We start from the raw sequence: 12,293 nt of genomic DNA, 5'->3' as shown, positions 1-12,293 counted from the left end.
ATGCAAGGAGGTTCACCTCCATATTCACCTTTGTAAGGAGAATGCTTCAAAATTAAACTGATGGCTTGACCTGCTTTCTGATTACTTTGGTCAATGTTTTTCTGAAAAACTGAGGACAATGAAACTTCATAGTTTAACACGAGTAAAACAAATTACAAATAACATGATAACATGTTATGGTACAGAATTCCACTCATTTGAACCCAATACAAATTGTCCATTCAGACAGGAAAGTTCCATAAAATTTTCCTCACTTCTTCATGTCTAGAGCTATGCCAGGTGTCATCAGCACAAATGGCAAGATAGGAAACATTGAAAGAGTAGTTGTAAAGGTTTCAGTTTAAGAAAGCTGATTTAAAAAAAAAGTGCATTAATGGGTGTTACTGCTTTATGTAAATATTCTCAAGAAAATATTGGAACGATTCCTTTACACTTCAGGGTACAAATGTTACAAAAGTAGTTAAAAGAAACAATTTATTTTTTTGTCAGGTAGTTATTCATTTTAAGTCAAGCACATTGTTTAGGTTGCCTTCTGTTGTATTTCTTGTCTGTTTTGCTCCAGAATTGGTTGTAGCCAAGTTCCTGTCACAAAGATTTATTGATGTGTGTAAGTTGCTAGACTAATTATGATTCAACTAAATCTATAAAAACTAAGCAATACTACTTTTGGAAGATAAAAAAAAAAAAAAAAAAACCAGTTAAATACTAGTGCTGGGTTAGCGAACATTCATGTCCTAAAACCCCCTGAACAACAAAATATGATTTGCATCTGGCTTCTGACAACAGCCAAATTGCTTCTCGAACGTTAAGTAGTTACATCTGATCAGTTCTGTTTGAAACGGCAGGGTAGAACAAAACAATATTGTGGGAAAACACTTTATTAAACCAAACAGAGGAAAATCTGCGTAAAAGAAGACAAATATTTTACCTTTTGCGTGATGGAGAGGACAATTTCTCATGCATGTGGATTCCATGTCCAGGAGGGCGGGCCGGCTCTTCCTCTACCATATCCCCCCAAGAGGTACTCTGACGCCAAGATTCTCGAGCTACAAAAAGGGAAACCAATTTGAATACACTGACCACCGTTACTCCTGCATAAAAAAAAAAAAAAAGTCATTTAGACGTTACATTCCATACCATCAAATTCAGCCAACATATCGCTCCAATCGATGTTGCCTCCATAAACCCCATAACTGTTAGCCTTTGGTGGAAAGTTGTATTAATTAATTTACAAAATACCTCAGACATCGACCAAAGATGGTGAAGTTAAACAAATAAAGCACGAGTAATCTTACAGTAAAATCACTTTCATTGTCAGTCTCCAGGTCGTTATTCTCTGCCTGAATCTCTCTGGTCAGCTGCTCTTCCTCAGCGATGGCGCTGGCTATGGCCTCCTCATTGGCCTTCTCCAGCCGGTCCGCCAGCTCCTCTTTCTTAGCCAGGACCTCGGCCATCGACTGAGGCTGCGCACATCCACCAGTTCAATTAGATAAACAGATTAACCACTTTAAAAATGTTACGTGGTTCAAACTTAAACGCTTTACGCTGGGTAAATAGACTACAAAAAATATTTCACTTATAAAAAAAAAAAAATTTAAAGATATCTGGGAATAAATAAAACCTTTAAATAATATATAAACTCTTCTTTAGATCAATGCGTATGATCTCTAAGGACTAAACACGCAACTGTATAAGGATAATACACTGAAAGTGATTTACCTCTTCCTATTATACCAGGTAAAGGATTTTTTCAAATCAGTTAAAGGTTCTGCTATGACTTTTATGAGCGTGCATCAAGAATCCAAATACCACTTCAATCCAATCACAGTTTATACCACACAGCCACCACAACTATTACAAGTGGGGAAGCATCCAAAAGTCATGCAGGGCACATTAACAGTGAGGGTGAAGAGATGGTGGGAGGAGGCAACTTAAATATTAATTTAAGGATTGGAGTGTTAAAAAAAATTAGAAAACACAATTCTAGTGAAGCAAAAGCTTCAAACCATCTTAAGTGGAAAAAAGCACAATTTATTCTGGAGTTTCTTAGGGCCGGTTAGGGATTTTTATATTAAATAAATTAGTCTCACAATGACCTAAAAGATACTACACTTGTCTTTTAACACCAATTGCATTATAATTGCATATAATTTGGAGCGGAATGTCATGTACCAAAAAAACATGTAAACATTTAAATGAAGTTGAGAGATTAATTTTAGCCAACAGTCTTGAAATGCTTTCTATAATACATAAGCCATCTAGTCACAGCTATTTTTACCAATGAATGCTGCTATCCCAACACTAAACAGAGCTACGGGGTCCTGTCTGCACATTTTGGTCTGAAGGTTTCTTGAGACCGACTTTGTTTAGGCGATAAAGAACCCTAGGGGATCTCTGCCCTCTCAGCCATCCCCTCCCTCTGCTCCTCCATCTCTCAGCACTCACAGTAGAAAGCTCTGTGGGGTCCAGCACACTCTCCAGTTTCACCGCTGCCATGGGAGCCTCGGCCCGTCCTGGAGCAGATGTTGTCATGCCCTGTGACACGCCCCCCTCAGCTCCAGCGTCCCCAGAGGCCAACACACTACTGAGCCCATTCGTCTGGTGCAGGTCGACGGATGCTGTAATGGTCTGAGCACAGACTGGGATTGACATAGTAATAGAGTCTGTTGGTGGGACTGGGGCTTTGGACTTGGGGCACTCTGAGGCCTGGAATGGGACAAGTGATGCTACGGGGGGAGGCACGTCTTCACAGGGTGCGTCGACACAGTGCTCTGAGTGTTGCATAGGCTCTGCTGGGGGCTGCACCAACAGTCACACAAACACACGCAAACTGAATTAGACATGCATTTTTTTCATCCAGTTCATTATGATGATGTAAAACTAAAACAAATAAATTGTAATCAACCACATACAAGAAAACAAAATCATGCAGGGAGGCTGAACTAACATGCTTTTAGACATGGGCCAGTCATTACTGTGAAGATATCCTGAGGTTCTATAATGTTCTTAAACATTACGTCACAATGTTTCTTGAGTTTGAAGCAACTTTAATCAGATGGCAAAGTGCTGATTTGATCAGATTTTTCTATAGTTGACCAAAAAAAAAAGCTTAATTTGCTGACACTAAAAAAATATTTTAGTTATTTGGAAATATTTTCAGCCATTAAAAAAAAAGAAAAAGCAAAAGCACTTTGTGTTAAATACATCTGCATGAAAAATGTCCTGCAAATAAAGTTTATTTAAATGATGAGTCTATGTATCAAAAATAATAAATACAGGAATACAGTGCTCCTTCAGTAGAAGCTGAAGGAGCACTCCTTATCGTTTTTATAAAGGCAATGGTTTTTAAAACTGATATAGGAGCTACGAGTGGCATATCGACTGCGGGCATTAACTGGGAAGATAACCCAAATAACCAGCTAATATCGTGCTATTCAATAAAAAAGCAGAATGAGCAGCCTCTCAAAAAATACATTTCAACTGGCCATAACCTCTGCAGATCAGGTCGAAAACCTCTGCATCATATAAGATTCTAAATTAACTTTAACAACTTGACAAAACCATTGTCTCTCTCAGTCCAATGCAACAGTTTATGTACTCACTTCTATAATATGTAGAACTAATTGTTATATTAACTAGATCTTTAATTAAAAAAACAGCAACAGCTATGAAATTGCCTTTTATTACAACCTTTACCTGTTCAAACAAATGTCCTTCAGTTTTTAGTCAGTCAATTATCATTTATGTTTTGCAATATTATTTGTTTCATTAAGCAATATTAAAAAGGTTCTGTGGTTATTCAATACATTTTAATGTGAAAACCCTAACAAAATGCTTCCAATTTTATTAGTTTAGGTTTTTATAGCGTTTAGTCTTTGCTAGTTTTTATATTTATTTATTTATCGTTTCCTCACCAGATGATTTCAGTTTCTCAGTTCATCATCCTTTAATTGATTTTTTTTTTCTAGTTTGGAGAGTTTATACTGAACGGTTCATCTGTTTTTAAGCTCTGTACTGCACTTTGTGTTAAGTACATCTGCATAAAAAATGTCCTGCAAATAAAGTTTATTTAAGTGATAAGTCCATGTATCAAAATAATGAATAATTATAATTGTCAAAATCAATGTTAAAAATTCTGTATGCTAGGAGTAATTGTTGCTTTTAGGTTTAAATGAAAGCAATTAGATTATGTTATTGATTTTTCTTCTCATATATTGCATTAATAAATATAAATCATTATACTGTAGCATTTTTAACTTAAGGTTATCATATGGTGACAATCTCCTCCCAGCCCATGTCTACTAATCATGCTGTAGTCATCCGAGTCAAACTGAGCTGGTAGACTAACATACAGATTTGTAGTTTTACAACAACCAAAGGTTATAACACACCCTTACCAAGTGTGTTTGAGTTGTCAGCTTTTATTCATGAGAATGAAAACAAGTCCGTCTGCTTCTAAAATGTATAATCAATCGCTTCAAAGCTGACAGGTCCGTCTGGACGCTCTGCCTATTAATATCTCAGAGCCCAAAACAAAAACAAATGCGGCTGATAAAATGAGCTAATGTTACACTGCTCCATGTGAATAATTGATATCCAGGGACTGCTCTAGCAGAGAGATGTCATGCGGTACTCAACATTAGTACCTCCATTATGTGTCCATTTTGTGGATGTTCAACCTCATCCACTGGGACAAGCTCCTCAGTAACTTGCTGCCTGGAGTCAGTTTGGGTCACGTCCTTGTCCGAGGGACACTCAGGACGGCGCTGTGGCTGTTCCTGTGGTGGTAGATGTGACCGATTACACTTGGCGCTGTCCTGCTTAGCGGGGACACGAGCCAAGACAGGACTGACCTTGGCAACCATGGAAGCAGAGCGGGGTTTGGCAGTCCGTCCCCGCTGCACCGTCTCCCAGCCTTCTGCATCTTTTTTACCTGGGGGGGGGGGAAAGAGAAATTTAATAAATTCTTTTTTTTGACAGTAAGGTGGAGTTGGATTTTGAGTTGTTTCTTACTGGGTTTTTCTGCTGGGAATGTGGTTGGTTGACTGGTGCTGTGGGTGGCCTGAGTGCACTTTACTCTGTCCGCCCAGCTGGGACCTGTGTGGGAGAGCCGAGCGGCGGCCAGAGCTGGCGGAGGACCACTGATGAAGATCAGAGATACACGTATATAAAAATGTAAAAAAAAAAAAAAAAAAGCAATGTTTGAGGTCAACCAAATGTCAACAGAGGTAAAATTAACTTAAAAGCAAAGCTTTTATTGGTAAGACCATGGAAAACGCTTCAAACTACAAACGATTGTCTGTCTACCCCTCCCTGTGGGCTCCAGTGTGAGCTAGCATAGAACTGGATTATACAACAGGGCTCCGTCATGATCAATATCCATTTCCTGCAGCATCAGATTACAAAGCAGTGCACATATTGAACCAATGCTTCAGCAGTCTTTAACCGACGCTTTCCTCTACACCTTTTCACTAATTCTGTAAGTGAAGAGTGAGAGCCTCAACAAATTGCATTACACCAATACCTCAATAATCATTGGCCTATTTGCTACACACTGTCTGCTCTTTCGAATATCATCAAATTCACAGTGCATCTAAAAAAAAAAAAAAAAAAAAAAACAGTATGCTTACCCAAAGTTTAGAGTGCGACGTGTGGCTGAAGGTGGCACTATTCTGTCTGCAGTGGGACTTGGCATTACATGGCGTCCAGGGGACATCTTTCGCACCTCCCACGCTAAAGAAGTCGGTCTGCACAATTTTAACGAGATGCTTTATTTCAAATTTCTTGATTCATTGTTAATCGATATGCACAGACCTGCCTCACATTATTTGTATAAAAGCTGAATAGCTAATAATTGCCAAAAACATGCAAAAGTTTGAGATTGCCCTATTGATTAACAGTACACTTTATATGGACAAATAGGGAGGCGGCACTTGGAATTTAATTTCTTAGTCAATTTATGACTGCAGCGGTCACTGTGTTAAAGAGAAGCCAATAAACTCATGGATCCCTTTGAATTAAAGCCAAGCGGACTATTGATCTTTTCTGTTTGTGACTCAAAGCCACGGAGCAGACACCTGCACTTCCAGTCTCATTGCCGAGAACAGCTTAGCAGAAGGATTGAGTGAGACTTGGAAACAAATAAGGACAGAAATCAACGGTAAATAAAATAAATAAAAAATACAAACAAAAAATACTCGCCTATTCTGCGCGTCTGTTTTCTCCAATTTTTCCTGAAGCTGAATCCAGTCTATGAGTGCTTTGAAATCTCGAACATAGTTGTCCAACATCATCAACACCTCCTAAAAAATATTAAACATCAAGGACAAAGGTTGATATTACTCAGATGCACCAAATGGTAACAAGAGAATTGAAAACTAGTAAATTCTGAAAGGCTTCAAAGTAGTGTTCACTGACTAAATATGGGGAAATGTACAAAAAGGGCAATAAAGTTTAGTTTTGAAGGATTTACTGAAAAGGAAAACATTTCATGATTTGTCAGTATGTGATCTGCCAATATTGATTAATTTTGAAAGCTATGAAAGCTCTTAAAACAAAACATAAACAAGGTTTTTTGTTGAAAAGTAAAAAACAGCCCTGTGACATTTTCTCCTGGGCAAAAACATAATCCTTGCAGAAGTTATACACCTAAGAATTTACACAAAATAACATTGGATTACTTACATGTAATACATATGCTGCAATATAACACCTTAAGTACAATCCGTCTCAGACCGTTTTCCCACATTTAATTTAATTGATCATTTTTAGTTTATAAAATATAAACAACAATAGCAATTTCCACCTAAAGGGCTCCCTGGCCACTAAAAAGCTAGCATATGCAGCTACCTTAAAAGGAAGAAACTAACTCATGAGCATTGAACAGCAAATATACCTTATAGATGACAGCAAAATGTCTGTGCTTTGATAAAAAAATAAAATCATGTTCTAATCTTTCATCATCTAATTTCGTCATATGTTTGAATCTGAAGACATGACTTTAAAAATCTTGCCATATTTAACAGAAATTTTAAATGAAAAAAAATATAACCATTAAATACAAGACTTTTGATGACTGTTGAGACCTTACAGAAGCCTTTAACTTAAAGCCAGTAAATCTAGCTTCGTCTTAACTCTACTTTATGAGATTGCACAATTATAAAAATCTGTTTCAAATAATTACTTAAAAAGATGTAAGCCATTATATAGTAAGGAGATTCCATTTGGTTGATCAATAACAGGCACAGCCATAGAAAGGTAGTATAGATTTGCTTGATAACAAGAACTATATAAAGACAAACATTTCACAGGAAAGCTCTAACAAAGAACAGAGCAGCATGCCAATCCTTTACATCCTTTACAACAAATGCTTATTTGCACTTGGACTGAATTGCAGCATTGGTTTTGCAGAAGTGGTGGCCTGTGAGAAGCTGTTTCCCAGAGCTGCAATGAAACAGACACAACTGATTGATGTGTAGCATGAAGGGAGTGGTAATTGAGAGTAAAGCTTCATGGTGCTTTTAGTTAATAGACAAGTCAATCCGGTGAAAGATGTGTATAGCAGTGTGCCTGCTGATTAGCACTGGTCAACCATCACAGTCCTCAGCTACTGCTACGGTGTTCATTTGGTAATGACTGATAACATTGGGAAGGAACTGCTTATCCTCTTCATAAGTCAAATATCATGTGGGAAGCAATCTGGTGTAAAAACAGAAACTACTTAAAAATATAATACATTTATAAGAAACAACTGGTGACCATTTATCCTGTTAGAGAGCCAGAGTCTCCATTCTGCTCTTGGTTAAGAAGTGTGGCTTTTATTAAGAAAAACATATCATCTCGACTGCTCAGAAAACAATTTTCATTTGACACAGAAAGCAATTTCTATTAGGTCAGCAGAGAGTGCTTACATGAAATTATGTCATCTATTACAGTAACACTGCCTTAGCGGATAATTAGGCATCACTTCCCTTCGATGATGATGATGTTCATAGAGTTTTAGGTGGAAAATGGTGAGCTGTTTTTGTAAGTGCATCCAACACAGACAGCCCGCCGCTCCACCAGGGGATTGTCGCTGAGGGTAATCAAAGCACTCTGCTTCCTCTCCAGTTGACTCCATCATTTATCAATGTCCATTAAGCCCAAGCTGGGTGGGATAGGGGATTATGACCAGCAACAACGCTTCATACCCATTAGCCAGCATTGGAGAGTAGTGAGTGAGAGAGTGGAATATGGACGGAGAGAGAAAACAAAAAAAAAAAACAGGACACACACCCAGCAGCTTGTCTTCTGACACACGACAACAGACAGCATGCTTATCGCACCACCGGGAACTGTGCTGGGGCACTGACACCGAGCTAAGCACACGGTGGGGAACCGGGGTTTGGGACAGACCGGTGGCCGTCATCAGAACCACATTCAGCATAATGCAGCATGGTGGACATGTACTGTCATGTTAGAATGTCCTGGAGGAACAACTAACAGCACAGGGGTCCATGAAAACCATCCCAACACCATCAAGAAAAAAAAAGATTTAGTGAAAGTTGTTAATTTTATCTGCATTTTTTCTTTTTTTTTATCTTTTATCTGTGGAGCTAAAACAGCCAATTTCTGTTTCAGAAGATGCAGTTCAAATAAAAACACTAAAAATACTATATGTTATATATACTGCTCAAAAAAATAAAGGGAACACTTCAGTGTTCACTTAAATGTTAAAGTGTTCCCTTTATTTTTTTGAGCAGTGTAGTTGCTACACATAATATGAATGTACAGTAACCATCTAAACAAAACGTCAGAGTCCCTGTGCCATAAGCAGGTATCAATACGAATGTAAAATTTAAAAACGAAATGTGACCAAATGATCTTTGCATCAGAACTGTAATATCTAACTAGCACACTTTTCTATTAAGACAAAAATAAACAATTAGGCTAACCACTAGAAACCAAAAACATTGCATATATTGTAGTAAAAGGTACATAAACACTTTTTGCTAACTGACACACAATCAGACTAAATCATTCCCGTTTTCTGTCTGTTAAGGTCACCTATTATATTTTCTAAGTGCCACACATGAAAGAGAAAGATTTTAAAAAAAAATATTCCTCAATTTCAGAAGGCAATGTACAACAAGATTACACTACAGCTTTAAACTATTTGGGAAAGCCCAGATTATGATGAATGAATGAATGAGACTAACCTTGCATTCTAAGACACTTTGATCAGATTCACATGTGACGTAAATTTCATCCACTGCCCGGCGCAGGTTGTCGAACAGGAATGCCCAGTATCGAGCACGCAGGTCCACTTTGCGGGGCTGTCTGGCTTTGGTGGGGCTCTTGTCAGTACCCTTGTCCAATACGGTTCCAGATGTGATCTTACTTTCCACACCAGCATTCTGTGAACAAACAGAATATAATGGAAACACAAATCCTTGTGGCATTAACCTGTTTTTTATTTTAAATTAGATTATGTAAATGCTAAATCCTTTTTTATAAAGACTGAGATGACTAATGCATGTTCTACAACAAATCAATACAAATGTATAGATTTACTCATACATTGTAAACCAGGGAGTTGATCTGATGTAAAAGAAAATGACAAATTATGTTGGTGAACAGGGCCCTCTACTGGAACAAGATGATATTCTAACCTGTTTTTTATTCTTCTGTTGTCCAGCGTTGACCCTTTGAGACTTTGAACAGTTACTGGCACAGCCTTTGGATTTTGCTTTAAAGGATGAAAGTAGACAGATAATGAGCCTTGCATTAACTTTCTAAAAAATATATGTCAACTGTCAACATGTTTGCATTACTCCAGTGAAACTGTCACAAATCAACGATGACCAAAACAGGAATATGGTCACGCTAACCACTGCTCCAAAAATTTAATTCTCAAAATTAATAACAAAAGAAAATTATGAATGCAAATGTAAACAAAAGGGCCAAGAATACATTTTGCAGCTATCAAACTAATTCAGAAATGTTAAGGTCATATCTTTAAACAATAAAATCAACCAGACACCTCAGTAAGTTTTTCTTTCAGCAACAAAAAAGAATGTTGACATCAACTAAAATGTAACAGAAAAACTAACCAGAGACAAACTTCAGATCCAAAGTACATACAATATATTAAAGTAGAATTTAATAACTGGTGGTAAATCAATTCTTCCTGTGAACACACTTAAGGCATTGGAAGGATGTCAGAAAATTCTGAGTGGATCTTTCTGTGTCAGGTGGACTAAAGTCCAAAAGTCTCACAGGTATTCCCAAATCCTGACCGTATTATTCAAGTCTTGAAAATATGATTAAACATCTTGTGAAAATTCTTTTTACATACATCTTGTAACTTTGATTTATAAATAAGTCATTTATTTGGAAAGATTGTAAAAAAAACACTATCAGAAGTCTGAAAAAATAATTAAAACTCTAAAATATGAGCAAAGGGTCAAGAAAGGATACAACATGGTACTTAACTGTAAGTTACTTAATGCAGGCAAAGTATTTATGCATGGATGTGCAGTTGAATTCACTTTATTTTCCAAAACGGTGAGGAAAAATATTGTCATCTTTTCCTACAGTCATTTTACTGTTGAGAGGCTGAAAATAAAGCAAAATGCCTCTCAATATAGTAATTTTAAAAATGAATAATTTTTATTCCCATGCCTTAATCAGTGCTCCCTGTTTATGTCTGCAAGTTATATTGCTGTGAATTTGCAGCTGTAGAAAATTCTGGCTCAAATCACAGTTTTCATACCACGCTCCATAAGCTTTAGCCACCCAGCCACAAAGACACAAATCAGATGGTGGCCTTGGTAGTAAAAGGCCTTTCAACTCTGCAAATGTTTTCCTGATATGCAAAGTGTGAATAAACAGCACATTAAATATAATATCCCACCTCATACTTCATGTAGGCACTGGGCAGTCCTTTTGGATTACTGTATTGCACTAATCAAAACTTTAATGACCACTGCAATTTAATATATAGTGTAGCTTTAATTAGTTTATGTCAATACGCATATCAATCTGGAAAGTGGGATAAATTGATGAATGTCCACAGCGAACAATAAACTTAAAGCATTACAACAAGCAGCCTGTTAGCATAAATAAACAGAGTGAAGTGCCAAAGACCTTGTGCAGCTGGGCACTTTTAATGTACGACACAAAAAACAAACAAATAATTAAAAGTTATTATCATTATGCTGTTCTGTCACCAAAGATCAACTCTCACAAGTGACCTCATGATGCATTCAATCAGAGGAAATCACACAAACATACTGGAGAGCATGTGTATTAACTCAGTAATTACTTAATGAATTGCAGTTCCATCTCTTCAAGTTTTGGTAGTAAACCAACTGTCAATCTGCTCCCTTCTAAGAAGATTGTACTGCAAACATTGTACAGGTGCAGTGTAAACTCTAAAAACATCAATGATGTTCTTAGAGCTGCATCACCTCATCCTGCCCTCCTCAGTAATAAAAGTAATACCGGCGATTTTCTCTGACAACTTCTCGGAAATCCTGACTCCAAGTCTGCAGCTGAAAAAACAGCTACGTCTTGGCTTTCATTTCAGCTGCCCAGTAAACGGTTTGAAAAATCCCAACCATACACCGCACCCATCCAACATGAGCTCCATGTAAAATCAGCAGGAAACTCCAAATAAATAACTAAACATTTGGCATTCACTAAAGAATACCTAAACACAAATAAACCAATTAGTGACACCCCCTGCATAATAATAATTTTATTGGTGAAAATTTTGTTTTGCATGCAGTTACCAACCTTCCTCCTCTTTATTCTCCAAAGGGACACTCCAGGCGATCAGATTCCGAGCAGCGCGACCCTCTTCTGCAACTATTTTTCGCACTTTGTCGTGGCTGTTGGAACGCTGAAAGGAGGCCTGCAGGACAGAGAGGAGAACTTACTACAAATTTTCCCCTGGTCAGTTAGTTTTCCACATAAATGCATTGTATTGCTAAAATGTCACAAATTTCAACAATTTTGCTGTTGGTAAAATATACATATTTCACTTGAGCTACACCTTCTTATTAAGAAGAAGATGTTTTACAAGATCACACCCAAATAACTCTCACAAAACTTTTATGCCTGGGGTTGTTGTAGTTTCTCACAAGATCTCGAAACGTATACTCGCTTTAACTGAGTGATCATAACACACAACAATAAAAAATTAAATCCTGGGCATGTTAATGGTCTCCAAAACAGGAAGGACAAGGTGTTTTAGAGGATATTATGGTTGATGAATAGAAAAAATTGTATTTAGGCTATTTTAAAAATTG

General features: G+C 37.3%; 1 protein-coding gene across 4 annotated transcripts in view; it reads right to left on the bottom strand.

Moving 5' to 3' along the window:
- scaper (S-phase cyclin A-associated protein in the ER) overlaps positions 1-12,293 on the bottom strand; it is a 65,408-nt gene that overhangs the window by 48,159 nt on the left and 4,956 nt on the right. For 2 of the 4 annotated variants that reach the window (XM_008412297.3, XM_008412299.3), the window contains exons 2-12: positions 11,779-11,896; positions 9,651-9,727; positions 9,198-9,395; positions 6,202-6,302; positions 5,631-5,747; positions 5,014-5,141; positions 4,647-4,933; positions 2,446-2,799; positions 1,296-1,463; positions 1,138-1,201; positions 929-1,046 (exon numbers count right to left, since the gene is read on the bottom strand). In XM_008412297.3, coding sequence (XP_008410519.1) covers positions 929-1,046; positions 1,138-1,201; positions 1,296-1,463; positions 2,446-2,799; positions 4,647-4,933; positions 5,014-5,141; positions 5,631-5,747; positions 6,202-6,302; positions 9,198-9,395; positions 9,651-9,727; positions 11,779-11,896 — 1,730 coding nt within the window. Of the gene's footprint in view, positions 1-928; positions 1,047-1,137; positions 1,202-1,295; positions 1,464-2,445; positions 2,800-4,646; positions 4,934-5,013; positions 5,142-5,630; positions 5,748-6,201; positions 6,303-9,197; positions 9,396-9,650; positions 9,728-11,778; positions 11,897-12,293 lie in introns of those variants that run through there. The other 2 variants (XM_081608207.1, XM_081608208.1) reach the window with 2 other exon arrangements.

The sequence above is a fragment of the Poecilia reticulata genome, chromosome 6 (genome assembly GCF_904066995.2).
Source record: "Poecilia reticulata chromosome 6, P_reticulata-male-v2, whole genome shotgun sequence".
In the NCBI taxonomy this organism is placed as follows: domain Eukaryota; kingdom Metazoa; phylum Chordata; class Actinopteri; order Cyprinodontiformes; family Poeciliidae; genus Poecilia; species Poecilia reticulata.
Note: the sequence above shows the minus strand (reverse complement) of the source record. Positions and strands in the feature narration are given on the sequence as shown.